The sequence below is a fragment of the Lampetra planeri genome, chromosome 35 (genome assembly GCF_965212315.1).
Source record: "Lampetra planeri chromosome 35, kcLamPlan1.2.h2, whole genome shotgun sequence".
Classification (NCBI taxonomy): Eukaryota; Metazoa; Chordata; class Hyperoartia; order Petromyzontiformes; family Petromyzontidae; genus Lampetra; species Lampetra planeri.
Genome location: NC_136141.1, coordinates 1,454,180 through 1,481,201, shown reverse-complemented (window position 1 = coordinate 1,481,201; position 27,022 = coordinate 1,454,180). Strand labels below are relative to the sequence as shown.

The following is a 27,022-nucleotide window of genomic DNA, read 5'->3' as shown; positions in this document are numbered from 1 at the left end:
GCGAAACGTCACGGCGCTCGAATTGTAAATGTTGCGTGTTTACTTTCCAACACACCGGTGGTGCTGAACTGGTAACGAATTGGCGCGTTTTGTTTACGTGACAAAACCTTAACCAATCGGCTGCGTCGGGTGGTGGCGGGTTTAACGACACATTTACATTCACGCGATCTAACCCAAAAAAAAAAAACCTTTACTACGGATAATATCGTTCGCCAAAGCCTCTTGCTACCACAACTACGACTACCACGTGTCAACCTGGCGTGCGGTCCCCGTGCAGGCGTGGGCATCCAGTGGCACAACCTGGGCGAGAGCGTGAGCGTGGACGACGGCTTCACGATGGCGCACGTGCTCTTCATGCTGATGCTGGACGCGGTGCTGTACGGCCTCGTGGCCTGGTACGTGGAGGCCGTGTTTCCCGGAGAGTACGGCGTGCCGCAGCCCTGGTACTTCTGCGTGCTGGTAAGGACCCCCCCCGCCCCCCGGGTGGCCGCCCGCTTGCTTTGCCGCGCTGGTTGCTCGCGTTGACGTGGTCACGCCGACCGTGTCTGCTGGAGGTCATTCGATTTCCGCAATTGAAATGTGAAGTTGCGCTCGTGATACGCGTGCTGAATGGTGGCGATTCATATTCTCTAACATTTTTTTCTTTGCATTCATATCTGTTTTAAATAAACCTTACTTAAAAATATAGTAAGTTTTAGAGAATAAAATGGGGAGGGGGGGTGGTCCCAAGACATCTGGACCACCCTGTAGATTCTCCGGAGATTTGTATCACTGTAGACTCCAAATGCACACACACCCATGCCTTTGAGGCCTATATACAACTGTTGATGATGCATTAAATTGTATTTGTATGATTTCAAATGCTTGGTGTTTTACCAATGTGAGCTATATTTTATAGATTGATACCACTATCGATTTTGCATCAAACTTATTTCGTGAGTTCATCTGTGACTGCGAATCATTGGAATGCATCCATCGATTTATGATCCTGACCCTTGATTAATTATCCACTTGTGACCCTGAATCATTACAATTCTAACAACCATGGCCCTGAATCTCAACTGTCCATAATCAACGATTCATAAAATCACGACCTCGATTTTATGACAATTCACAGACTCTTTGAAAAAAATAATTTGGTTTTAGAATTGTCACTTCCCCAGCTTCCCCCGTCCGATACTCGAGCTGTCCACGTGAGCCATGTGTGCGGCGACGACGGAACGTTGACCCGGCCGCGTGTCTCCACCGTGCACGGTCCCAGCCGTCGTACTGGCGCGGCACTCAGCGCACGTACCACGTGTCGGCGGGCGACGGCGAAGGAGAGGGTGACGCGGAGGGCCCAACGAGCGAGTTCATCGAGAGGGAGCCCCTCAGCCTCGCCACCGGCGTCAAGATCCAGGGCCTCCGGAAGGTGCGCGCACAAACCCTGCTCCCGCCGCTGCAGTAGAATCCCAGCCGTGTCGGTAGGAAAGCAGGGCAGATGCGGCGTGCGGACACGTCAAGACAATCTCGTGGAAACTTTCTGGCGCTCAACCGCCCCTCCTGTGAATGCTCCGTGGCTTGGTTGGGAAGTTGTTGTGACTGTGCTCTGGGATGTGCAGTAGACCTCGTGGACTCATTTCTTTTTTATAAAAACTTTTTTGTTGTTTGTGCTTTTTGTTATGGTGTTTATAAAAAATGTTTAATCTTGCTTGGTAGTAGCAGGGATTTAATTTGTTTGGGAGTGGCTTCATCCGGGATTTTATGTAATTCATGCACGGCGTTGCGGGATGCTCTTGGCATGACTGACGATGTATAAGATGAAAGTATTATCATTGTTGTGAACGGTCTCGACAAATCTTCGGCGGCCCCTTGCGTGTGACCTCTGACCTGGGCAGGTGTTTGGGAAGGGGCGGCATGAAAAGGAGGCTGTGAAGGGGCTGACGCTGAATATGTACGAGGGGCAGATCACGGCGCTGCTGGGGCACAACGGCGCCGGCAAGACCACGACGCTGTCCATCCTCACAGGCCCGTCCCTCTCTCGCGCACGCACGCACACACGTGCACACACGCACGCGCGCACGTGCACGCACGCACGCACACGATCATTCAACAAGCACCTGAGCAGAGCAATTGTACCCAAACAGTGATGAGCAAGAGACTGACACTATTTGGACGCATGTGTAGGATGGACAACGACGGGATAGTTAAACAGTGTGCTGCTGCTGCTGTTGTTCGGAAAAATGGAAGGAACCAGAAAAAGAGAAAGACCTCACAGAGAATGGCCTGACGACGATATTGAGAAGAGATTGGTGTCAGAACGATGTGGCCAGAACGATGTAGACACAAATGACGAAATGTGCAGTGCACACCTACGAGCTATATGTCCATGGATCGTGACGATGACACCATCTAGTTAATGAGTTGATGAATATTGCTTCCCTGTAATACTTGTTTACACGGGGGAACCAATATTTGTTCCCACCAGGCACATTGTTACCCCCGATTAGGTTTTGGTGCTTCCGTGGATCAAACAGATGCCAACCAATAGTTAATCATTACTTGAAGCAAGCCTCGGTAACTCTTTTACAATCAGATTGGAAAGTGTTTTTTCTACAATTGAGGTTTTAGTTAATAATTCATGCATGGAGACACGTAAAGAAATGACCTCGTAACAAAGAAATAAGGAAACTACTAACATTCAGAAGGGAAATCGGTGTCCCCAAATATTGGTTCCTATTCTGAGAGAACGTTTTGTCGCTAACGTTTCGTCTCTAACACTGGCACCACTGTCCAGGTGTGCATTGTCCAGCGCCTTGTGACCTCCGGGTGAACGGCATTTGTAGAAATGTAAATCATTATTAGTTACTAGCTGTACTACCCGGCTTCGCCCAGGACTTGGATTCACCACGCTCGGCCGCCTTTGTCTCCTCAGTGGCGATGTTCACACACCACACCAGTTACTCGTTTGCGGCTGAGTCGACCTAGGGGAGGCCCAGGACCGGTTAAAATAATCGTCACTGGTGGTGGCCGTGAGCGGGAATCGAACTCGGGTCGCCGGGTTTGTAACACAGCACACTAACCACGACCACTACGTGCGGGTCACGTGCCAGATGTGACGTCACAGCTCACTTGCCGTGCAAAAAATCTCTGCATTATTGAGCTCCCCCCCCCCCCAAAAAAAAAGTATATTTTTATAATGTTTGCATGGTGTACAGTCTGGAAAGTACCCACATGGCAACTTTGCAGTGTGTTGCATGTCGGGAAGTACGCTACACATTTTGAACAGACACACATAATCACAACTTTGCCTTTTATATAAATATGGAGATTATGACAATTCCGAGTTTAGTACCTTGACGGAGCCGTGCGTGACGTCCGCGCAGGCCTCTTCCCGCCGAGTGGCGGCACGGCGCTCGTCAACGGCTACGACATCCGCTACGACATGACGCTCGTGCGCAAGAGCCTGGGCCTGTGCCCGCAGCACGACGTGCTGTTCCCCGACCTCACCGTGGAGGAGCACCTCTCCTTCTTCGCCAAGGTGCGTCCGCCGACGGGCCCAGCAGCGAGTGGAGGAGGGAACGAGATTGTTGCAAGGAGAAAAGAAAGGAGAAAAAAAGATTTTGATTTAAAGCTTTCGTGACTGCAGGGATTCATATTCTTGGTTCTTTTGGTAAAGTCACGTAGAAGGGAAGTAATAAAATAATTATTTTTATTTTTTATATGTTTATTATTTTATTATTTCCCGTCTACGTGACTTTACCGAAAGAACCGAGAATAGAAAAAAAGATCTTCAATCTGTTTTAAAAGCGTTTGTCATTCGGTTTCACACTTTGATTTTTCCGACCAATATTATCCATAATAAAGCGTATTTTTTGTGGGTTACATCGCGTGAATATCAATGTGTCGTTATGACACAAATGTGTCGTTACACATTTATGACACCTTTATATTCATGCGCCCTAACCCAAAAACAAACCTTGTTTATAATTTCTTCTTCCCCATGCAATCCGATTGGAGATGAAATATCTGTTCAGATCTCACGGAGCGGTGTAAACCTCCCGTGTTTGAGAACGGCCCGTGGAAGCTGATATCGCAAAGCTACCTCTGACTGTTGTCGACTTGCCCTGCATTTGAGAGTAATTTGTGTTGCAAAGGCTGCGAAATTGAAATGTATCGTTCCATTAGCATGGTTGGCTACGTATGGTGCGAAAGAAGTTCAACATGCATACAAATTGAGCGCTGAACCAAATTTACCGTGAGGATTTTTTTCATGCAGTCATTGGTGACCGAGCTGAAACAATCAACTCGCTGCGCTGAGGTTTAATTGCGGACCGAGGGTTACAACCCAGATTCAAACCCGGGATCTCGATGAGTGCCAGCTCAGTGATCTGCAATAGGGGTAGAACCACCGCCGTTACTCGCCAAACGTTCGCCGGGAAGTTGCCCGACTTCACTCGAGCTTCGGCCTCGTTGAGTTCGTCGTGAGACCGCTCCGGTCCCGCGCGCGTGTTGCCGCAGCTCAAGGGCTGCCCGTACGAGCGCGTGCCGGACGAGGTGAGCGCCATGCTCGCCGCCCTGCAGCTCGAGGACAAGCGGAAGGCGCGCGCCTCGGCGCTCTCTGGCGGCATGAAGCGCAAGCTCTCCATCGGCATCGCCTTCATCGGCGACCCCAAGGTGCCAGCGCCGCCGCCGCCCGATCGTCATCGTCCACATCGGTTCACTGCACCTGCGCGCACACAATGGCCGATTTCATTGCTCCATCTCCGGGGCGGTCGTCCTCCCGGGCGTGTCCCCTCCACCCCCCCCCCCCCCCATTCTCTTTAGCTGCCTCTCGGTCGTTAGTCTCGACCGACCCGCCACCATATCTAGGACGATCGCGCGGGTGACTTGAGAAATCGGCATGTGAGCGAATGAGTAAATTAATCGGTGAGTGTGGGTACAGGTGGTGCTACTGCTAAATTAAGTGCACATAGCCCGGTACAAACACCGTGGTGACGTCTTCGTCACTTAGTGGCGAATGGCGGTTGTTGTTGTTGCTGCTAAATGAATAAGTGAATGTGCGAGTGAGTACATGAATGATTGCATATCCAGATGGTGCTACCAGACAAATCAGAATCAGAAAATGAATTTAGACTGGAGGAATCCGATGTCCACATTCCAAACGAATGTGTTACGAAACGAACGAATGAACTGGCGACTAAACGAGCGAGCGTGTCCGCCAGGTGGTGCTGCTGGACGAGCCGACGTCGGGCATGGATCCGTGCGCTCGCCGCGCCACCTGGGAGTTGCTGCAGCGGCAGCGCGCGGGCCGCACCGTGCTGCTCACCACGCACTTCATGGAGGAGGCCGACGTGCTGGGGGACCGCGTCGCCATCGTCGCACACGGACGCCTCCAGTGCTGCGGCTCGTCGCTCTTCCTCAAGCGCAAATACGGTGACCGCCTGCCCCGGGGGCACGGGGGGGGGGAGTGACCGTCAGCCCCGGGGGCACGGGGAGGGGGGGAGTGCCCATCAGCCCCGGGGGCACGGGGGGGGGGAGTGATCGTCAGCCCCGGGGGCACGGGGAGGGGGGGAGTGCCCATCAGCCCCGGGGGCACGGGGGGGGGGGAGTGCCCGTCTGCCCCGGGGGCACGGGGGGGGAGTGCCCGTCTGCCCCGGGGGCACGGGGGGGGGGGGGAGTGCCCATCAGCCCCGGGGGCACGGGGAGGGGGGAGTGCCCATCAGCCCCGGGGGCACGGGGGGGGGAGTGCCCGTCTGTCCCGGGGGCACGGGGGGGGAGTGCCCGTCTGCCCCGGGGGCACGGGGGGAGGGAGGGCTAATTATGCCACAGGGTACCAGTGAGGAGGGAGTGCCTGTCTGTCCCTGGGGGCACGGTTGGGGGGGGTGGGGGGGACGATTGCTCGTCTGCTCCGGGGGCAGGCGAAAGCCGCCGTGTTAAACTAAGTTCAACGTGCAACATGCATGAGCAATTGAGCTGTGCTGTAACCATTCTGTTTGTTGTTGTTGTTGTTAATAAACGTATCACGAAATGCGTGGTTTTCTCTCGTCCGCAGGGGCCGGGTACCACATGGTGGTGGTGAAGCAGCCGGAGGCGGACGTCGCGTGGATCTCCAAGCTCGTGCACAGCCACGTGCCGGAGGCCAACCTCTCCAGCAACGCCGGCGCCGAGCTCGCCTACATCATGCCAGCCGACACCTCCCACAGGTGCCAGCCCCCACCGCACACGCTGCCGCACCCCACCACCACGGCACCGCACAACGCCGTCGCACCCTGCCACTGCACGCCATCGTCACACCCCACCATCGCACCCCACCATCGCACCCCACCATCGCACCCCATCATCACGCTCCCGCACCCCACCATCAAACCCCACCATCGCACCCCATGTCCAGTGTTGTCCTTCCCCCGCACCTCCCATTAGCACAGGTGGCTACGTGAGGTGCGAAAGAAGTTCAACACACGCACACGTACCCTACAACGCACTCCATTATCCCACTACGGCATTTTACCATCATAATCAACGATTTTTGGGTTTAGATCGCGTTATTTATAAATGTGTCGTAACCCTCCACCACCCGACACGGCCAATCAGTAAAAAAAGTGTCACGTTGACAAAAGACAAATAGTTCACTGCTTTAGCCCACCGGTGTGTTGAAGCGTGAAACCACAACATTTACAATTTGAGTACGACGTTTCGCTGGTAATTGCATCCAGCATCATCGGGCAATTCGCCAGAATGGTGAGGCTCTGCTGTGTCTCCCGTTCTTATATAGAGCAGCAGCAGGGTGACGTCATCATTAACTCATTAACTCATCAGGTGCAAAGATTTGAGGGGGGGGGGGGTTATTGTAATTATATACTTGATTAGTAATAAGGCTATTGTTACGATGCGAGTTGTAGATTAGTAATCATTTGGAATGTGTTCTATTGTGATTATGCTACATTAATAATCAGTTAGTGCTTGTTTCCCTTATAAGGAATTGTAATGCATCTTATTTAATAATACGCTTCCAAGCCGCACTAAGCCTGTAGCTGTCTGAGCGATTAAAGTTATTTCTGTTTCTCTCAATCTCAATGGATTCTCTAATTAGTCTTTGCCAGTAGTAACTAGTTTTACACAACACTTCAACGTTGTCAAAATCAATTGAGTGTCCCTGTTGGCAAGCATGTTCTGCCACTGCCGACAGTTGTGTTTGCGATAGTTTAATATTTCTCTGGTGTTCTTTTAGTCTTACACTAACGTTACGCCCTGTCTGTCGGCAAATTGCCCGATGATGCTGGATGCAATTACCAGCGAAACGTCGTACTCAAATTGTAAATGTTGTGGTTTCACGCTTCAACACACCGGTGGGCTAAAGCAGTGAACTATTTGTCTTTTGTCAACGTGACACTTTTTTTACTGATTGGCCGTGTCGGGTGGTGGAGGGTTACGACACATTTATAAATAACGCGATCTAAACCCAAAAATCGTTGATTATGAACAATATTGGTCGCGAAAGCCTACGTGTTAAACTGATTTTACCATCATACTTTAACATCGCACCCTGCCATCCATCACACCACACTACCGCACTCCACCATCGCCGCACACCCCACCATTGTATTACCACACCCTACCCCCGAAACCCCACTGAGCCGCACACGGTATATATCCGACCTCAGGACGTGCCCACCATTCCCGTACAGCGATATGAGACGAGGTCATAGAGTTGCTGCTCTGGAACTGGGCCTCCACCTGGGTCAACCCACCCTGAGATGAGCGCCTGGTACAGCGCGTGAACGTCTTTGTTGCTGCTGCGTGTTTGTAAGTGAATGCTCTCCCCGGGCCCAGGTTCGAGGGGCTCTTCACGGAGCTGGAGCGCCGGCGGGACGAGCTGGGCATCAACAGCTACGGCGTGTCGGTCACCACCATGGAGGAGGTGTTCCTGCGGTGAGCATGGCCGCCAGGGGGCGCGGCTACCACGGTGGTGGTGGGGGGGGGGCCCCGGGGGGGGGCCCCTTGTGCCCACGCCGCCGAACACGCTGTAACGCCAGCGTCTCGATGACTAACTGCGTAAAGGTCACGGATGTATTTTTTTGAGTAATGATTTCCAATGGTTTATAAGATTCTCCTGATTTGTTACCAATCATTTGGGGAGACCACCCATTACAAAAAGTAATGCGTCAACATGGAATCGCACCCTTGATACTTTGCAAAAGTCAAAAAGGCAAACTACATTGTGGTAGAAGATTGGTGAGGGGGGGGGGCGATCAGGGAAGCGTGGCAGGGAGAGCAGTACTGTCTGGGACGAAGCAACTGGGGCCAAACACCCACAATGAGCCCATTTAACAAATGGGCTCATTCATTAATCGTAGAAAACTACATTGTGGTAGAAGATTGGTGAGGGGGGGGGGCGATCAGGGAAGCGTGGCAGGGAGAGCAGTACTGCCTGGGACGAAGCAACTGGGGCCAAACACCCACAATGAGCCCATTTAACAAATGGGCTCATTCATTAATCGTAGAAATCTCATTCAGTGAATGACATCCGTTAACCAACTGAGTGGTGCAGTGTTTGTTATGAATGATTATTATTTGTTTCTTTGATATTGCGCCCTACATTCTGGGGCATCTTCTCAGAGCGCTTTACATCGCATTGCAAAGGGCACCCCCAGTGGCAGCTGTCCCTGTGGGCACAAGGTGACTCACCACCTGGCCTGGTGAGGGGCATTAATCTGGCAGTGGTGGGCGATGATTGCTTTGTAAGTTACTAATTGAGTAGTCGGTGGGTTAATTTTAATAAAAAACTTGGCAAATTTTGACCCTGACACCGGCACGCGATGTCCTTCCCTCGCAAATGGCATCGAGGGATCTCGAACGTCTACCGCGAAGCAGACGACACTTTGTCGTGGTCGGTACGCCCCTGGCTATAACCGGGTCAACTGCCAGATTTGAACCTTGAACCTCTGCAGCAGCAGGCGGCGAACGCTCGCCTGCCAGGCCGTGTCGGCACCCCTTTGCTGTCGTGGTTTCATTGGACGATAGCGGCGGGGCCGGCTCCTTGTGTGCGTCCGCGCCCCTGCAGCGTGGGCAAGCTCGCCGACTCAGCGCTGGACGCGCAGGCCAGGCAGCTGCCGCACCTGCACTACCAGCACGAGCGGCGCATGCATGACTTGACGGCCGAGACCGACAGCATCAGCGCCTCCATGGACGACACGAGCACCCTGGTCTCCGAGGACCTGTCCAGCATCAAGCTCAACACCGGGGTGCGTGAATGGGCCGGGTGCCGCTGAGAAGCCTGGGTTGGAATCCGGGTTTCGGCCGCCCCCTGCTTAACCTGGGATCCCGTGTGCGGCGAGTTGTGAGGTGGTCGGGCGGTGGCTTTTGAGGTCAACTCGCACCGCAGAGACCCTGGGCTTCAGCCACCGTGACCTCGCCTGGGATGTCAAGTGTCGCGAGTTGGTGGTCTCAGTCTCGTCACCAATGATTGCGTTTTGTAAAATGTTAAAACTGGGACAAAGAAAATCTCGATTTTCGCAAATTTTCTCACAGATATTACTGGCACAGCCTTATTGAAGCCACCGTTATTGTCCCAGCCAACCCAGGACGCCACGGTGGCGAAAGGTTAACTACCTTGCCTGGTATACAGGAGGTCGTGGGTTTGACGCCTGCTGTATATTTGACGCCTGCTGTATATTTGGAGTATGCATGTTCTCCCTGTAGTCCTGTTGGATTTTTCTCCGGGTCCTCCACATTTAGAATCAACATTCGTTTAGAGTAACCGGCTGCTATACATTTCCACATGATAAGCCACTTCGCTGAAGCTGTAATTTGTGACCAGGTCACTTCTGAAAAATAGCCGTATAGCTCAGTGGGCCTTACCTGGTCAAATAAACAAAAATAGTTAATAGTTTATGGGACATTTAGTAACTTAATATACGCGTCCCGTTTTTCCGCCCCACGTTCTCACCCGCGCCCAGATGTGGCTGTTGCTGCAGCAGTGCCGCGCCATGTTCCTCAAGCGCGCCGTCTACTGCTGGCGCAACTGGAAGGTGATGGTGGCGCAGTTCCTGGTGCCGCTCATCTTCACGACGGTGGCACTGGTGGTGGCGCGCACGCTGCCCGGCCCGCGCGACTCCCCGTCCCTCGACCTGTCGCTGGCGCGCTACGGCGCCCACGTCACCGTGCCGTACGCGCTGGCGCCCGGCGCTGGGCCGGAGGCCGTGAGCGTCGCCCTCGAGTACCGGCGGCAGGTCGCAGAGATGCGGACGGCCACGGCCGTGTTTGTCAACGACGATGTCAAGTACCCGGGAGGTGCGGCGACGCGCGGGGTTCTTACTCTCTCGTTTCCGTTCGGGTTCATTGCATGAAGCTGCAACCCAAAGATTTAGACGGCCTCCATCTGACAGTTGCATTCCTTTTTGGTGCATTCTTTGTGGCTGCATGACACAAATTTGAAGTATGTACAGTATGTGGAACTTCTTTCGTGCCGTACGTGCAAATCGGAGGTGCTGGGGAAGGACAACAAACTAATCACAACAACAAGCAGTTCTAACGAAATGAGATTTCAATCTAGTTTTAAAAGTGCATTGTTCATGAAAAAATGTAAATGCACGCAAAGCGGTGCGGCTTAGTAACCTTGTGTGCCCACCGCCACTACGTGATTTGTGTCGCGTGCCGCCCCTAGAGATGTCAAGCGTTCGAAATCAAGACCGTGCTTGATATACGCAATGTGGTCATGTCACTTGACATGTCACGTTTGTCTCTATTATTATTGCTCTCCGAGACGAATCCAGCGAGCGGCTGCGAAAAGGAAGCAGCCGTTAAGCAAGCGGTGCGGTTCGTTCTCCGCGTTGCAGGCGACATCTGGGACTACCTGGTGGACAATGCGGAGGCGGAGGGCGGCTCCTTCAACACGCACTGCGTCGTGGGGGCGGCCGTGGCCGGAGCAGGAGCGAACGGCAGTGGCGGCGTGAGCGTCACGGCGCTCTTCAACGGGCAGGGCTTCCACACGCCGGCCACCGCCCTGCTGCTCGTCGACAACGCCCTGCTGAGGCACGCCGTCGGGGCCAACCACTCCATCTCCGTGCGCAACTACCCGCTGCCTCGCAACGTCACCGAGCGCGCCATGGACCAGTTCCACGAGTGAGCGCCGCGCCACGCAAAAAACCACCACCCGTTCATCCGTCCAACCATCCGTCGTGACAAGTCAAACGTAGGATTAGTAAGATTATTTTGCCGTTAGAAATTTCCACATGATAAGCCACTTTTTGTTGAGCTGTCATTTGTGGCCAGGTCACTTGGGAGGAGGAGTGGCTGTCCTCCTCCCAGCTCTCGTCTCTCGCCCACTCACTTGGGAAACTCTCACAAGCAATTGCATTTGGAGGCTTGCCCCCTCTTTTCTCTCCGCCTAATGAAGACCGCTTGTGTTGCAATAGAAACGTCGTGGGTTTTTTGCTTTTATTATTTTCAATTTATTAATTTTTATTTTTTATCTACGTGACTTTACCGAAAGAACCAAGAATACGCTGTACATACAAATCCTTTATCCCGCCCCCCCCCCCCCCCCCCTTTCTACACCTGACCTCCCCGACTGTGCAGGGGCCAGACGGGCTTCGCGGTGGCCTTCAACCTCATGTACGGGCTGGCGTCGCTGGCGAGCACCTTCGCCCTGCTGCTGGTGACGGAGCGCGCCACCCGCGCCAAGCACATCCAGCTGGTGAGCGGCGTGCGCGCCGTCTCCTACTGGCTCACCGCGCTGCTCTGGGACCTCTTCAACTACATGATCCCCTGCTGCTGCATCCTGGTACGCGTCTGCCCGCGTGTTGGCACGGTTGGCTACGCTCGGCGCGAGAGCAAGGAGTTGAACGTGCGCACGCGCGCACACGTTACACCGCCTGCCCCCTTGCCGGCACTTGACGTCGCCCACGCGGCAGCCGCGGGCGCGACATTGCACACGCGGTTTAGTGTTCGCGGTTCTCTGCACGTGGTTTAGTGAACGCGGTTAAGCTTGTACGTGTCTCTGTACGTAGTTTTGAGTTTACGCGTTTTTCCGTATGCGGTGTTTAGTTTTACGCGGTTTTGCCTACACGCTTCTACGTCCATCGTTTAGTTTTACGTGGTTCTTCGTAGCCCCATTTTCTGCTCTTTCTGTTCGCGTGTTAAGTGTTGAAAAGTACGCAAAAGAAATGTGGAAGAGGTGCATTGTTTGGAAATAGACTGAGAGACAGGAAGAGGAACCCGTGGATTGGAGAACGTACGCAAGTTAGAGAGATGCCATATTAGCTGTTAAGAAAAGTAAGTGAAGTTGCAAGAATGCATGCACGTGTGTGTGTGTGCGTGCATTTGTGTGTGTGTGTTTGCACGTATATGCGTGTGTGTGTATATATGTATGCACGAGTATGCGTGCACGTGTATATGTGTGCATGTGCAATCGTGTTTGCTTGCTTGCGCCGTGCGTGCGCGCACGCGTGAATGAGCACGCTTGCATGCGCGTGGTTGCGCGTGTGTTTGCGGTGTCCGTGCGTGCGCGCGCGCACACACATTGACACATACAGTGACACACACAGGTCACACACATGCACGTGCGTGCGCGTGGTTGCGCGTGTGTGCCCCGCAGCTGGTGTTCCTGGGCTTCGAGGTGAAGGCGTACACGGCGGGCGCGCACCTGCTGCTCGTGCTGCTCATCCTGCTGCTGTACGGCTGGGCCGTCATCCCGCTCATGTACCTGCTGCAGAACTTCTTCAGCTCCTCGGCGACCGCCTACACCCGCCTCAGCATGTTCAACGTCCTCTCGGGCACCGCCAGCTTCCTCTCCGTCAACATCCTGCGCATTCCAGGTGCTCCCGGCCCTCCGGGCGCCTCGGCCCGTCCACTCCGGACGGCGCCGCGCTCGCCGCTCTCCTTTGCTCGTTAGCCACTTCGTCAATTTTCTGGGTACATCGCACGTTTATTGCCGCGAGCGGGAATCGAACTCGGGTCGACGGGTTTTTTTCGTTGCGCAGCCCCTGTGGTATCGCACCCGAGGTGAAGTAGTTCTCGTTTAAACATTCCCACAGCTCTTTGCGTTTTCCGCCTTGGTCATTGTGCTGTGTGCCCACAGTCAACGTAAACTTACGCGCGTGGCCTTTAGCCCTGGGGGCCGCCCGCCGCTGTCAGGGTCACAGCATCTCGTCTCTCCCCTGCGCGCAGAGCTGGGGCTCCTCGATCTGTGCCACACCCTGGACAAGGTGTTCCTGATGCTGCCCAACTACTGCCTGGGCCAGTCCCTCAACTACTTCTACGAGAACTACCAGTTCATCCAGATCTGCAACAGCAGCATCCTGGCGCAAATCCTGTGCCGCAAAAACAGTGAGACCCGGCACCCACGCGGTTCGCTTCGAGCAGCGGTTCTTTAAACTGTCGCGCACGCGACACCTGGGGGTGCGAGATGCCCTTTGTGGGGGTGCGAGACACGTCCAGATGTTTTTAGAAAGTAAACCATCGAAACACAAATTGAGCACGGGCACGTAAGTACAATTCATTTGCTTCATAAAACCTGTGTATTTTTTTTACATGTACGATGGAATACCAAAGGGATGCAAGGCTGCAGTAAAGATTAGCAAGCACTGGTTTATACCGAACCGATTCTTTCACTTGGTGTGGGGATGAACATTCTCTAAATTCTCACTGGGTGTGTGCCGACTTAACAGCACCACGACTGCACATTCAACAGCACTGAGCTGATACATTTATCCAGACTCAATTTGAGTCTCGGTCTTGGCACATGCACCTCGTGTCAAACTGACGCATCCTGCGTCATGGTCCAGCAATAGCGCTTTCGCCCCTTGTGACGGAGGTTGACGGTTCGAATCCTAGAATCTTAGCGGTGATTATTACTGCGGCGTATAATAACCACAATAATACTACTGACTACGTGCCTTCTTCTTCAAACATCCCCTGATGACATATGCAAAATCTCAAAAACTCAAACGAGACTATTTTTATTTTACCAGGTAAAGCCCACTGAGCTCTGTAGCTCTTTTTACCAGAAGCGGCCTGGCTATCACGAATGATAGCTTAACGAAGTGGCTCATCACGTGGACATTTATAGCAGCCAAATTACTCTAAAACGCGTGTTTCTAAATATGGAGGGAAAAACCAGAGGACATACAGACTCCACACGTACTGGTGTCATAGTTGGGATCGAACCCACGGCCTCCTGTATACCAGGCGAGGTAGTTAACATCTTGCCACTGTGGCACCCAAAAGAGTGTCGGTCTATGTGCACCGGCATCAGGAGACTAGATTCCAAAATAACCCACAAATCATTACTTGCCGTTACTCACACAGCAGCAGCATCGCTCCCCCCCACCCCTGTCCTGCCACCTAATGTCCCAGCTCACTCTCACCAATGCGGCTCTCTCCTGGTCTTTCAAGTTGTCACCTGGTTACACGAAATGAACTTGCAACTTGAACTCGAAGCTGCTTGTTGACGTCGACGATGCTGGCGATGAGTGCTTGTGTATGTATGTTTGTAAAAATTTAGATGATGATTTAAAATTGCATAGCTCCAGTGGCTTCCTAATATCAGAAGGAAGAGCGTTCCAGACAGCCACAGAAACGCATCTGAAAGTGCGCGATGCTGTGACCGTCTTTGTTCGATGGTTAGCCAAAAGCCGCTGCTGCTGCTGCAGCGAGGATGACCAGAGCTCACGTGATGATGGTTGACGCTCCTTGACGAGCACGACGGCAACATGTTCATGATGTCGTCGCCGTCGTTCCCCTCCCCCGCCCCTCACCTCCCGCACCGCGCCGCAACAGACATCACATACCAGCTGGACTACCTGGCGTGGCAGCCGTACGGCGTGGGGCGCTACCTGACGCTCATGGCCGTGCAGGGCGCCACCTACCTCCTGCTCGTCTTCCTTCTGGAGCTGAACGCCTTCCGCAGCGTGGCGCGGCTCTGCCGCAACCTGTGCCACCGCCACCCCTGGGTGAGTGTTTCCCGGGCCGCGTGGATCTGGAGATGTTTTTTTTGTTTGATTTGTGTCGCCGCTGTTATCAGACCTCTGCTGCCGTGCGGTCGGGGCTCGGAGAGATCCCAAAGATTATTTTGTCCCACGACGTGATCGCACAAATTTGCGATAAAGATAATTACAAAATCAAAGAAAGTCACCATTCAGTGTCGTCAAACTGTTGCGTGCGTGCGTGCGTGTGTGCGTGTGCGTGTGTGCGTGTGTGTGTGCGTGTGCGTGCGTGCGCCGCAGTGGAGGGCGCGCGACGCGCAGGTGCCGGTGCAGGAGAGCAAGGAGGACGAGGACGTGGCTCGCGAGCGGCTGCGCGTGGCCAGCGTCTCCGCGGCCGTGCTCTCCGAGCAGCTCGTCGTCAAGGACCTGCGCAAGGTCAGGAGATGCAAGGGGGGGGGGCTGGGGATCTGGGGCCCTGGCGAGCGGCGCTTCTCTCAGCCTTTCCTGGGATCCATTCACCAGAAATGCGCCCGGTCGTGTCAGATCTTGGAGGCTGAAGCTACGCAGGCTTGAGCCTGGACAGTGAGCGACAGGTGTTATAGGCTGTGGGGTTAACGTGGTGGTCAGCAGAGGGCGGCGCGGCATATTCCATTGTTGTGCTGCAGTTTGGGTCTCCCACGTCTGCGCTGCCTCGGCCTTCACCGTCTGGCGCTGACCAGCGTGGTGAAGTATGACGAAAGTAACTCCCGCGACACGCAGGGACGTGGGGAGCCCCTCATCCAGCAGTGGATTGGCAAAAGGGCTGCACGTGTGCGTATACCATGACAAAAACACAAGTAGATAAACCTCCTTTCTTAAAAACTACTTGAAACTATTTTATTTTACCGGATAAGGACCACTGAGCGACATAGCTCTTTTTCAGAAGCGACCTGGCTATCGCAAATGATAGCTCGGCGATGAACGTGTAGAATGAACCTGAACAGTGAACCTGAACAATCACGACCACCGTAAAAGGAACGACCGTGAACCGTGAACGGTGACATTGAGCGAGCCTGAGCGATGACCCCGAGCGATGACCCCGAGCGATGACCCCGAGCGATGACGCCGATGACCTCCAACAGGTGTACGGGGTGAAGAACCCGCTGGTGGCCGTGGACGGGATCAGCATTGGGATCCCGGCGGGCGAGTGCTTCGGCCTGCTGGGCTTCAACGGCGCCGGCAAGACGACCACCTTCAAGATGCTGACGGGCGAGGAGACGGTGACGTCGGGCGACGCCGTCATCGGCGGCTACAGCATCCTCACCGACATCCGCAAGGTGAGCACCGCCGCCGCCTCCTGCCGCTTCTCGGCAAGGATGCGGCACCCGGCTCCGGCGTGGTGGGGGGAGGCGTGAGGCGAAGAGGGTGGTGAGGTATTCATATTCTTAGGTTTTTTCGGTAAAGTCACGTAGGTAAAAACATTAAAATTAATAAAAGTAAAATAAAATAAAAATCACGACGTTTCGGAGGCAACACAAGCCTCCGTCTTCAGGTGGAACCGTTTTATTAATTTTAATGTTTTTACCTACGTGACTTTACCGAAAAAACCTAAGAATATGAATCCTTGCAGTCACGAAAGCTTCAAATCTAGGGTGGTGAGGGTCGAAGAGGGTGGTGAGGGTCGTAGGTGGCGGCGAAAACGTTAGAGGCGATGAGCATGGCAAGTTAGGGGGGTAAATAATTATTTTGTTTATTTGCTTTGACGCTTTCCAGCTGAGGTTGAAAGCGTTTGCGTGTTGGTTCTGTCTGTCCTTATCAGAATCCTTATAAGAAAAAAGATTCATATATATATTTTTTATACTAGAGGAATGCGATGAGCTATTAAGCTGTTTTTCACAGATGTTCGGTAGTTTTCACGGATGTTTGGTAAGGGAGGGGGGGGGGGGCGGCACAATAGCTCTGATAAAGGCGATTCAATGTGAACTCAACTTTAGCATCAAGTTGTGTTGCTATTTTAGAGACCAATTGAAAACCGGCCTAGTGGATGAAATTATTGCCCACAAATTGGATAACCAAACCAGTGCTAAAATAATACTGTAAACGCGTTTTGCCCTGACAGCTGTCGGTTGGCTTCCATAAAGACAATTGAATATTTCCTACGTGTGTTGTGTAGCATTACATCAGCCATGCGAATGCGTGATTCTTCTTACTTGCCATGCAAATGCCTGATTTTTCTTCATTCTTTTATATATGGATCGGAGCGATCGCAACAACCCTTCTCTCCCTACTCGTCCTGAATGGACAGTCAACGATCGACATGTCACACTTCCACTCTTGTGATTTGATTAATTGTTTTAGGATCCCAATTCAATAAAAAAATCTCTACACTTTTCTACGTTAGTAAAAGGGGGCATCTTTAAAAGCGAGAGTATTTGCACGGCCCTGTTGCACACAGCGTGTACGAATCTAAACCGGTGACATTCTGCCACGTGCAATTTGATGCGTACAAAAAGTGAGGGATATGATTGATTTTTTTTCTCTGATGAATCGATGCGTCGACACGTACCGAGTGGACATAGACGTTGCTATGAAGGCATTTCAGAGGTCTTACCTTGGGGTGACACACTCAAAAGAGTCTACCCCTGCCGGGGTTCACACTTCTTAGGTCATCACCGTTGTAAACCCCGATCCGTATTTATTTTCTCTCGTTGAAACTGTGCAAGCAAATTCCTCGTTTGCGGTATCAAAGCGAGACACCGGGCTCCAGGAACTTTTAATGTTGGCTCATGGCCTGTGCCGTCAACCAATTTTATCGGCGTGAGATCTCCTCTGCGCGACACCGATGTGCACGCATTCATGGCGGGATTTTAATTTAGCTTTTTGTTCGACTATTGATTGCATAAGTTAAAAGTTTTGAAATAACACGTATGTATGTATGTTGAACTTCTTTCGAACCGTACGTTATCGCCTCATACGGTCGGTTGGTTACGGACGGTGTGACGGAACTTCAACATACATGCACACAACCGTGCTGATCAGAGGACAACAAACTAAACACGAAAAAATATGCACTTACCAGGCGACCCAGGCGGTACCTGGACACGGAGATGGACGCTAACGATGACGACGACGGGCGGAGTAACGTCATCCCGCGTCTTGACTGGAATCGCGGTTGCGCGCGTGTGTGCGAGTCAAGGTGCAGCAGCGAATCGGCTACTGCCCGCAGTTTGACGGGCTGCTCGAGCACATGACGGGCCGCGAGACGCTGTGGATGTACGCGCGCCTGCGCGGCGTTCCCGAGCGCCTCATCCCGGCCATGGTGGACGACGCGCTGCGAGCGCTGCTCGTCGAGGCGTACGCCGACAAGCTCGTGCGCACGTACAGGTGGGCCACGCACGCCACGCACGCCACGCACGCCACGCACGCCACGCACACCACGCACGCCACGCACGCCACGCACGCCACTGCGGCCGCTCCGGGGTGACCAATAGGGTGTGAATTGGTCTGTCATGAGGTAGGCGCTGATAAGCGGTTTACAGCGATACCTTCGTGCATTGCCACTTCGTTCTGTGCCCTGGAACCCCCCCCACCCCTTGTCTTACCTGACGATCTCCCGCCGTGCCGTGGCACGTGCCCCGGATGGCGCCTCCTCACCGACGCAGCGGTGGCACCAAGCGCAAGCTGAGCACGGCGGTGGCGCTCATGGGCTCTCCACCCGTCGTGTTCCTGGACGAGCCGTCCACGGGCATGGACCCCGTGGCGAGGCGGCTGCTGTGGGACGCGTTGAGCCGCGTGCGCGAGGAGGGCAGGGCGCTCGTCATCACCTCGCACAGGTGTGTGCGTGTGTGCACGTGTGTGTGCGCGTGTGCATGTGTGTGTGTGTGTGTGCGTGCGTGCCTGTGCGCGTGTGTGTGCGTACACGTCATGAGGCGGCCGGGCGTGGCGCTGGCCACCCACTCCCTCGTGTGCCGTGCCGGCCTTCATAGGTGCTGGCGAACAACACTTGTCCCGACAGTCTGTTAAGGCTATACGGGGGATCTTTGTTTCTTTATACGTGTGGCCCCATATGTGTGTGCACCTGCAAATGATCATGAATGTGATTAATTTTGAGTAATTATTATTATTATTACGATTGACCTCATCTCAATGTTTAACTGCAGACACCAAACCCTTGACAACTGCACGTGATTGATTCTGGAGAGGCCTTCATCCAGCAGTGGATTGACAAACACCTGTACATGTTGGCTGGATTATTATTGCCATATCAGAGTGTATATAAGGAATATTACGTGGTGGAATTGTCAAGTTTTGAGCACCCCCTCCCCCCCGTTAAAACGCTGTCCGCCCCCCCCCCCCCCCCGTCTCCTGGCCACGTGCGCTCCCCAGCATGGAGGAGTGCGAGGCGCTGTGCACGCGCATCGCCATCATGGTGAACGGGCAGTTCCGATGCCTGGGCAGCCAGCAGCACCTCAAGTCGCGCTACGGCAGCGGCTACACGCTGCTGGCGCGCATTCGCGCCGAGCAGGCCGACACGCAGCCCTTTAAGCACTTTGTCGAGACCACCTTCCCCGGTAACGGAACGCCGGTTTCACGGTTCGCGTCTCTTTCGATCGATCGATGATTTAAATGCCGCGGGCGCGTTGCGGCGACCTCGCAAACGAACGCGCGGAAAGTATTGTACGTAAAAGCAAACGAGTACAACTTGGCGAGTAAATAGGGGAGGGGGGTGGAGGAAGATTTGGAGGGGACTGATAGGGAAACGAGCGACGAACGGCAGATGGACCACGACAAAGGTCGAGTCGACACAATGCCAAGCCACGCACGTCCGGAGGGGGGGGGAGGGACAGCCAACGGAGGGTCCTCAGCACCAGCAGAATGCTGCCGGGGAAGTCGGGAGAAACTCGATGTGTCAACAAAAAGTAAATCAGAAAAACGCTCATCGTGGGAGCCCTGCCTTAACACAGAGACACAGAGATAAAATGCAAAAATCCAATCGGCTGATGTTTTGGGTAGCGTGGCACTTCTTAGGAGCGGAGATAAATGGCGTTGGAATTAACCAGCATGGTGACGTATGGTCAAACAACCCCCACGATGACACAACACTGCATGGAGATGCCTTCATCCAGCAGTTGATTGACAAAGGCCTGTAAATAATAATTACTTGTATACAGGATACAGTTTTATGTCTGTCTTAAGGACATTTACTCTGTCCATGTAATTGCAGCATGTGATGGATTTGTGCGTATCGAGTTGGACTGAGGTAAAACTGGCATTGCCATCCATTCGTATAAAAATCAATTACCCCGAAAGTCTCATCTCGATTTGCTCTCGCGAGATGCAGCTGACCCAAGTGTCAGGTTACAGAGTACACAGTGCACCGATTGAATGCATTCCTGTCAACCCATGCGGTTTACCCAGTATTCTTGTACAGGGAAATTGAGTTTTCAGGTCCATACAGCATACAGCGCTTTCAATAGGGCAATTTTATTTTGTCTGTTTGTGTTTCTCCCTTGTGATGGGACTTTTTAGGATGAACGTTGAGATTTCTAAGGGTACGGGATGACTAATGAGGTTTGAATTGGTCTGTAATACGGTAAGGCACTGATAAGGGGTTGTCAGGAATGTAAACGTGTGTTTCCAATGCAGATATCACGTGTCACGCAACATGATGTTTCTGTGTTCTTGATTTTACGTTACGTCTGTCGTGTGGGGGTTGTTCCTTCCGATTGCAGGCAGCATCCTCAAGGACCAGCACCAGGGCTTGGTTCACTACCACCTGACCGACATGGACATGAGTTGGGCCCAGGTACACACTCGGCAGTCGTCCAGAACAACACGGTTGACGGCACTCGCGTCGCGAGCACTCCTCTAAGCTGTCAACGCTCGCAAACCGATCCCAGCCACGGCTGACTTTTGAGTGGCACGTGGCAACCTTCCAACTCACCGTTGTCGCCATCCTGTAGTGACCAAGGGCGGTGATGCACGGCGAAGAACCGGCACGGCACGGGGGAAGCCTTCATCCAACAGTGGATTTTGACCAAGAGGCTGAACATTGTTTCATTATTTTAAATAATAGTATGCACTGTACAATATGTCATGCTTGCAAATAGGCAATCCAAAAATGTTGGGATCCTGTAATCGCAATGTTGTAAAGGATGGATAATACACTGTAACATGATAGCAAATGTCATGTTAATAGCTTCAAAAAGTCAAAGAGTCTCCACTTGTTCGCCATCGTTGTCAACACATGCCTGGAATCTTCTCCAGGTGGTTTCCAGAGCCAGAGTCTCCAGGGCAGCACATTTGTTGTGGTTTTGTGGCAAATTCTCAGAAGTGCTAAAAACATTTTTAAGCACCCTGTACGACTGTTGCTTTTATATAACCTGCGGGTATCAGGAATTGCGGTATCTCGGGTAGTGACAGCAGCAGCCAAGCCACAGCACCAGAACACGACCCCACTGGTGGATTTTGCTGCTTCTGAAAAAGAGCTAGAAAGCTCAGTTGGACCTTACCTGGTAAAATAAAATACAAAAATTGGTGGATTCATCCCGCTCATCCCTCGTACGTGTCCCCCCGCCAGGTGTTTGGGATGCTGGAGAAGGCCAAGCGAGACTACTGCCTCGACGACTACTCCATCAGCCAGATCTCCCTGGAGCAGGTCTTCCTGGGCTTCGCTCGCTTCCAGCGGCACACGGAGGAGCGCCCCGAGTGACCTCCCCCACCGCCGCCCCCGCGTCACCGCAGCCCGGGAAACAGCGTCTGAAGATCCTCGTCGGGAGGGGCTGGGCTTGTTTTTGGCGAGGGCGCTCGATCGATCGCTCGCTCGATGGGCGACAGGCTGCGTTGCCAGCAATGCCCGTGAACCCAGGTTTAAGCGCCGTCCCCAGCCATCAGGGCGACGCGGCCACCACGCCCGTCGTCACCCACTGGAATCGCCGTCGCCGCAACTCTCCGTCCATTCACGCGCGACGACGGCTGTCGCGTTGTTTGCACTGCACGATGACCTCCGCTCGACAAAGAGTGTTTCCGTCTTGGGGTCCGCGTATCCTTTCCGCCGACGGCGGACGCAGTCCCGTTCTTTTAAAATGAAAATGAATTTCACTTCGCGTGAGAAGCATGCAGGCGCGCACACGGTCTACTCGTGCATGCCACTTGCACTTTCATCAGTAGAAGTGCCTGAGCGTTTGCGATTTGAGCTGTACATCGTTTTCCCTTGCAGACGCCGGTGAAAGCATCGTTGATTTCTCACGCTCTTGTCGCCACTTAACGCGTGCAAGCGTGAATTCAGCCATCGCTGGCAGGGTGGACATGAAGTTACGTTCGTCGGTAATTATGTTGCAGATCTCAGATATGAAAATTTCAGTTACTTTTTCTCATATGGTCGTCATACTGTAAATTCCAGTTTTTTGTTTCAATATACTGATATATATACGTTTGATGTTACATGAACAGATGTCTTCTATAAGGTATATTTTGCACACAGTTACTTAAAAAAATCGATGATAGATAAAGCAATTTTAGCTACAGTACTCACATTACTGTCTTGCTTCCACGTTCAGGTTTTGAGGGAATGCTGCATCTGAACCAACTCCCGTCAAAAGGATTGCGTTATATCCGTGCACGCATCATGAATGACCTCGGTTTCACAGCGTTCTGCTTTCATCACACAGCTTGGGAACACATTTGTAATGAAAGCTGCACTTTTGGCATTCTCTCGTATGCGATCGTTTATAGCTCACTCCCTCTCACCTCTCCACGTTTGCTTTTAAACATTGCCAGTTTGGACTGAGTTTATAATACGCTTGCGTCCAAGCCAGCCCCCCACGTGGACCCGAGGAGTTGTGACGTTGGAGCCATTGGCTTTGGACGTCACCTCTCGTCATTGCGTACGAGAGCCCACCGTAATATCGCTGCGTTGACCGCATAGCACGGCTGCTACAACACATCGGGCTCTCTCTGAGCAGTTGGATTTCGAGCCCTCCTTTGATCAAAGATCGAATCAGGGTGATGGATTTTGTGCGAGTGCCGGCTTTAGCGGACCAGCGTCCGTTCGCATGCCGATGGCGCTGTGGCGTCACCTGCATGTGAACGGAAGTGTCAGGAAACCCAGCGGCATTTGTTTAACGGGGCTGCACCATGCTGACGCGAAGCAGAAAGTCGAAATCGGTCTGCTACCGCAAGCTATTGGAAAAGATTGATCCATAAGGCCCCGCAATCTGATTGACCAAAATGTCATCTTTACACGGGGTAAAGCAGATCGTTGTTTGTGTGCACATAATTTTTCTGTTATACATGATTGGAGGCCGGGCTTCCAACATCAAGAGTCTCGCACGGCCTTTCAGCCCCCAGCTCTTGGCTTCTGCTCACCTTCGTGGCCGTGGATGGCGTTGTGGGTGCACAGCGCTCGCCGCCCAAGTCCGTGGGTCTCTGTCATTCCCGTAGAGGGGGGCGCGCCTCCGAACGGCTTCGATGCGCAACTCGCCGTCTCGGGAATTGTCCTGCTGGGTTCGGGCACGAGAGTCCGCATTGACGCGTGACCCGTTTTGTGGCCGCGCAGTCAAGAGGTCGCTCAAACCGAACTTTTTCATTTCCTCGCATTCTCCGCCCACATTGAGCCTACACAAGACACGGCTTCAATTTGGCGATTGTGAGGTTTTTGTGTTGAGTATACACTGGTGTGGGGGGCTGATGATCTCAAAGGGAGCTATCAGGTTCTGTGTAAATACAACTGTGTGCCGTGCAAATGGGACGTTGTTGTTACAGCCTTGGGGATTTAGGTTATTTCCGTGCTCGTTGATATAAAATATCGTTGCTTTTTCCATTTTATATCTGGTGGCTTTTGTCATGGGTTGAGCTTGTGGACCACTATTAGGTGAATTTGGCACGTGTCTTTTTTTACCAAAATCAAGCACTCAATGCAAATAGAAAATATACCGTGTTGTTTTTCAAAAGAGAATTTAACAACAGCACACATGTTTATCGATAATGGACTTAAGAGAGCTTCAATAAGTAAATACGTCTGATATCAACCGTGCACACAAATGCAAGTCAAAGTGTTGGATAAATTACTTAAAATGACACTTGAAAGGTCGATGTGTGACCGCAGTGCAATTCAGGGGTGATGCTCAATTCTGGCCGCATTCCGTTCATTTGGTCTGCCGACCCGTGCCCAGAGCGCCGAGCGCAGCGAGCAGTGCGTTCGCACGAGTGCAGCCGTCATTCGTTTAAAATCCCTTCTAAAACCGAAAGCCACTCCGCAGATGTGACGCTTGAGAGAAGCCCGCAGTGTCGTGGGAGATCCTCCACGCGGCGGACGCTCTTCCACTCTCCCCACTGCGCGACCGAGCCGTATCGGGCGCCGTGCCGAGCCCGGGTCGGCTCAGGGGGAGCGGCGGTGGGGTTGTTTGTCCCACCGCATCTGCCGCACGCGGCGAGCAGGTTGAGGGGTGCTCGTAGTTGACGCTGTGCAATGGTGACGACATCACCACTTCTATTTTAAAGCATATGTACTTTTATACGTGTATATCGGAGCGTAGAACTATTTGATTTCATTGAGCTGATTTATTTGGGCTTCATGTCTGCCAGTTCCTTTGAGACCAGGCTTCCCAAATTATAATTCTCGTTTCCAGCCGTGGTGCCGGGTTTTTTTTAAAAATAAAATACTGTTTATGCAATATCTTTAAAAATAAAATTTCATACAATTGCGGAAAATTGGTGAATTGAAAATGTGGACCATTGCACGAAAGAGGACAAGCTTAGATGAGCAAGTTGATCTTGGGGGGGGGGGGGGGAAGCTACCTGTGAACATTCAAATACTGTACACATCTAATACAGGCCTGTGCAAGGCTGTGCTTAAAGTTCCAGACGTGCCCCCCCCCCCCGGCTTGCTGACACGTGAAGCTGATTTTTCGACGTTAAAAGGATCGCGTCCACCTTACGTCGATGCCGTGCGCGTGCAAGTGGCGAGTTGCGTGCGATTACTTGAAAGCATCGCCGTCGGGACCACTGGGCAGACAAACGAAACTCAAAAAAAGTCTCGATTGTGCATCTGGGCCAAATAAGTGTGGAGCCAGTGGCGTTCCGTGTTGGTGGCCGTCACTCGCACAGTTCGCCCAACGCGCCCGAGAGAGAGGAGCGAGAGAGGAGCGAGAGAGGAGCGAGAGAGGGAGCCGATCTTTGTGCTTTCAGTGGAACTCGCGAGCTCAGACCACGGTTGTGGTCGGCAGGGCCAGATTCAGTTTGATGGGGGGGGGGGGGGAGCTGCCTGAGGGGTGTTCTAGTTGTGGGGGGGGGGTGTCTTCTTTCTATCTTCAATTTCTTACCTTTTTTTCATCATCACCTATGCCCGGTGCCAAACACTCCATTGTTGTCATTCAGTGTGGTTATTTAAACAGAACAAGCTTAAGACAATTATTTTAAAATGTGTCACATTATTTGGTGGAGAATACACAGCGGTGCTTTGACTATAATTATATCAAATTGCCTATAGGATGTATGACATGGATACAGTATTGCATTTAAGCCGTTATAAAGCAGGACATTTGGGGGGGAAGCGGCCCCCTAAAACTCCGAGGTTTGAGCTCCACACGATGCGTCACAAACCCGCCGACTCCTCATTCGCTCGCCTGTTCTAAGACCAACGATTGGGGAATAAAATATAACTTCTTTCCTGCCAAGGATTTTCCATGCATAACCATTTGAGTTGAGCCCTCTCGGGTGAGGCGTGGTGGGTCTTGCGTTTGTTAGTTTTTGTTTTTACTCGGTGCTGTGGAATGTCTTGCAATGAAAAGGGATTTAGCATTTAACGAAAGTGATTGTACATATGCAGACATATCTACCTTGTTGGTTTGTAGTAGCTTACTTAGCCTGAAATTGTGATTTGTTTTTAATCTGGGTGGTTAGCGTGTGGCAAGATTTTGTTGAAATGTTTTTCCCCCCCACTAAAGTCTCTATCGAATGTTTAATCGTGACCGATGAGCGGACATGGCAGACATGCCCGCTTGGCATGTCCCGATCCCGTTCGAGTCTGGCCCATTGATTTGGTGAGATGAATGGGATGCCATCCTAGGACGGTGCACATTTCTTCTCCTCCACGCTCGGTGGGGAGAGACTGGTGGGTGGGACAGAGTGAGAGTGACCGTCAGCCACAATGAATTTTGTTCCAGATCCGTCCTGCCAGCTGTGTGTGTCCAGCACTGAATATTAATAAGAGAGGCTAACACCATTCAATGGGTATTTTAACAGACTCGGCCGTTCAGTCCGTTCGAAGGGAGAGACGTCTGTCGCTGTGTGGACACGTCGCCCCATCTCGATACGTGACCTCCCGCAGCGAAACTGCGCTCACTTCGGTTGGCGATCGACGTTCGGACGACGTATCGGAGCGAACCGCGACCCTAAAAAGGAATAGCACTGCCCACGTGGTGTAGCCCCCCGTGATCCGTGGGTCAAACAAATCACTCGAGAGCGTTTTTTTTGTTGCGAATGCTGTCGCAAAAGGTCACACGTTTGGCGCAACGGCCCTTCGCTGACTGTGTGTGATGATTGATTTGCCATTCGGTGTTGTTTTGAATGAATGATGGGGGGAGGTTCGTGCTCTCTCAAGAGGCTTAACCCAATCTGCCCGTCTTAACCCGAAGATGGCATTCCATTTTCTAGTCGCATCTTTGTTTTGTATTCGATTGCGGTTGTGTGATTGATATGCTTCTCGTTGTTTGGCAATTTTTGTGTTTCTTATTTGCAAAAAAAAAGTTTCAAACGGTTCTTGTTTAAATGTATGACTGTCCTTGATTGATAATGGACTTTAAAAATCTGGGTTGATAACAATGCAGGTGTGCGGTTCTGCTTTGTTGTTTAACTTGTTTAAAACCATTATTTATAGTCTTGTAACAAGAGTAATTTATAAATTACCTTTTAAAATATACAGTCGTGTTATGGTCTCCATTAACATATGTAATATAACTAATTTGCATGAAGCTAAAATGAAAAAAAAACACACCAGCGAGAGTCGGAGGCGATAGAAATGTTGATATACAGTACAACAGGTGATGTGTACACCCTAAGTAATTAGTTTGTACGTCTATACTCGACGCAGAAGATACTTGGCTTCGATCGTCCGCGAAGTTCCAGGGCCACAATCC

The 27,022-nt window shown here is 52.3% G+C and overlaps 1 protein-coding gene across 1 annotated transcript in view; it reads left to right on the top strand.

The window, feature by feature from the left end:
* The window catches only part of ABCA3 (ATP binding cassette subfamily A member 3), a 45,324-nt gene extending 18,519 nt beyond the window's left edge, over positions 1-26,805 (top strand). The window contains exons 10-31 of the mRNA XM_078610786.1: positions 278-459; positions 1,262-1,411; positions 1,878-2,007; positions 3,366-3,520; positions 4,501-4,656; positions 5,205-5,415; positions 6,035-6,185; positions 7,813-7,911; positions 9,044-9,224; positions 9,939-10,272; positions 10,818-11,103; positions 11,560-11,764; positions 12,578-12,797; positions 13,150-13,308; positions 14,761-14,933; positions 15,207-15,341; positions 16,028-16,222; positions 18,082-18,269; positions 18,548-18,718; positions 19,272-19,456; positions 20,618-20,691; positions 21,466-26,805. Coding sequence (XP_078466912.1) covers positions 278-459; positions 1,262-1,411; positions 1,878-2,007; positions 3,366-3,520; positions 4,501-4,656; positions 5,205-5,415; positions 6,035-6,185; positions 7,813-7,911; positions 9,044-9,224; positions 9,939-10,272; positions 10,818-11,103; positions 11,560-11,764; positions 12,578-12,797; positions 13,150-13,308; positions 14,761-14,933; positions 15,207-15,341; positions 16,028-16,222; positions 18,082-18,269; positions 18,548-18,718; positions 19,272-19,456; positions 20,618-20,691; positions 21,466-21,597 — 3,872 coding nt within the window. The 3' untranslated portion in view covers positions 21,598-26,805. The remainder of the gene's footprint in view (positions 1-277; positions 460-1,261; positions 1,412-1,877; positions 2,008-3,365; positions 3,521-4,500; positions 4,657-5,204; positions 5,416-6,034; positions 6,186-7,812; positions 7,912-9,043; positions 9,225-9,938; positions 10,273-10,817; positions 11,104-11,559; positions 11,765-12,577; positions 12,798-13,149; positions 13,309-14,760; positions 14,934-15,206; positions 15,342-16,027; positions 16,223-18,081; positions 18,270-18,547; positions 18,719-19,271; positions 19,457-20,617; positions 20,692-21,465) is intronic.
* The last annotated feature ends 217 nt before the right edge of the window (positions 26,806-27,022 follow it).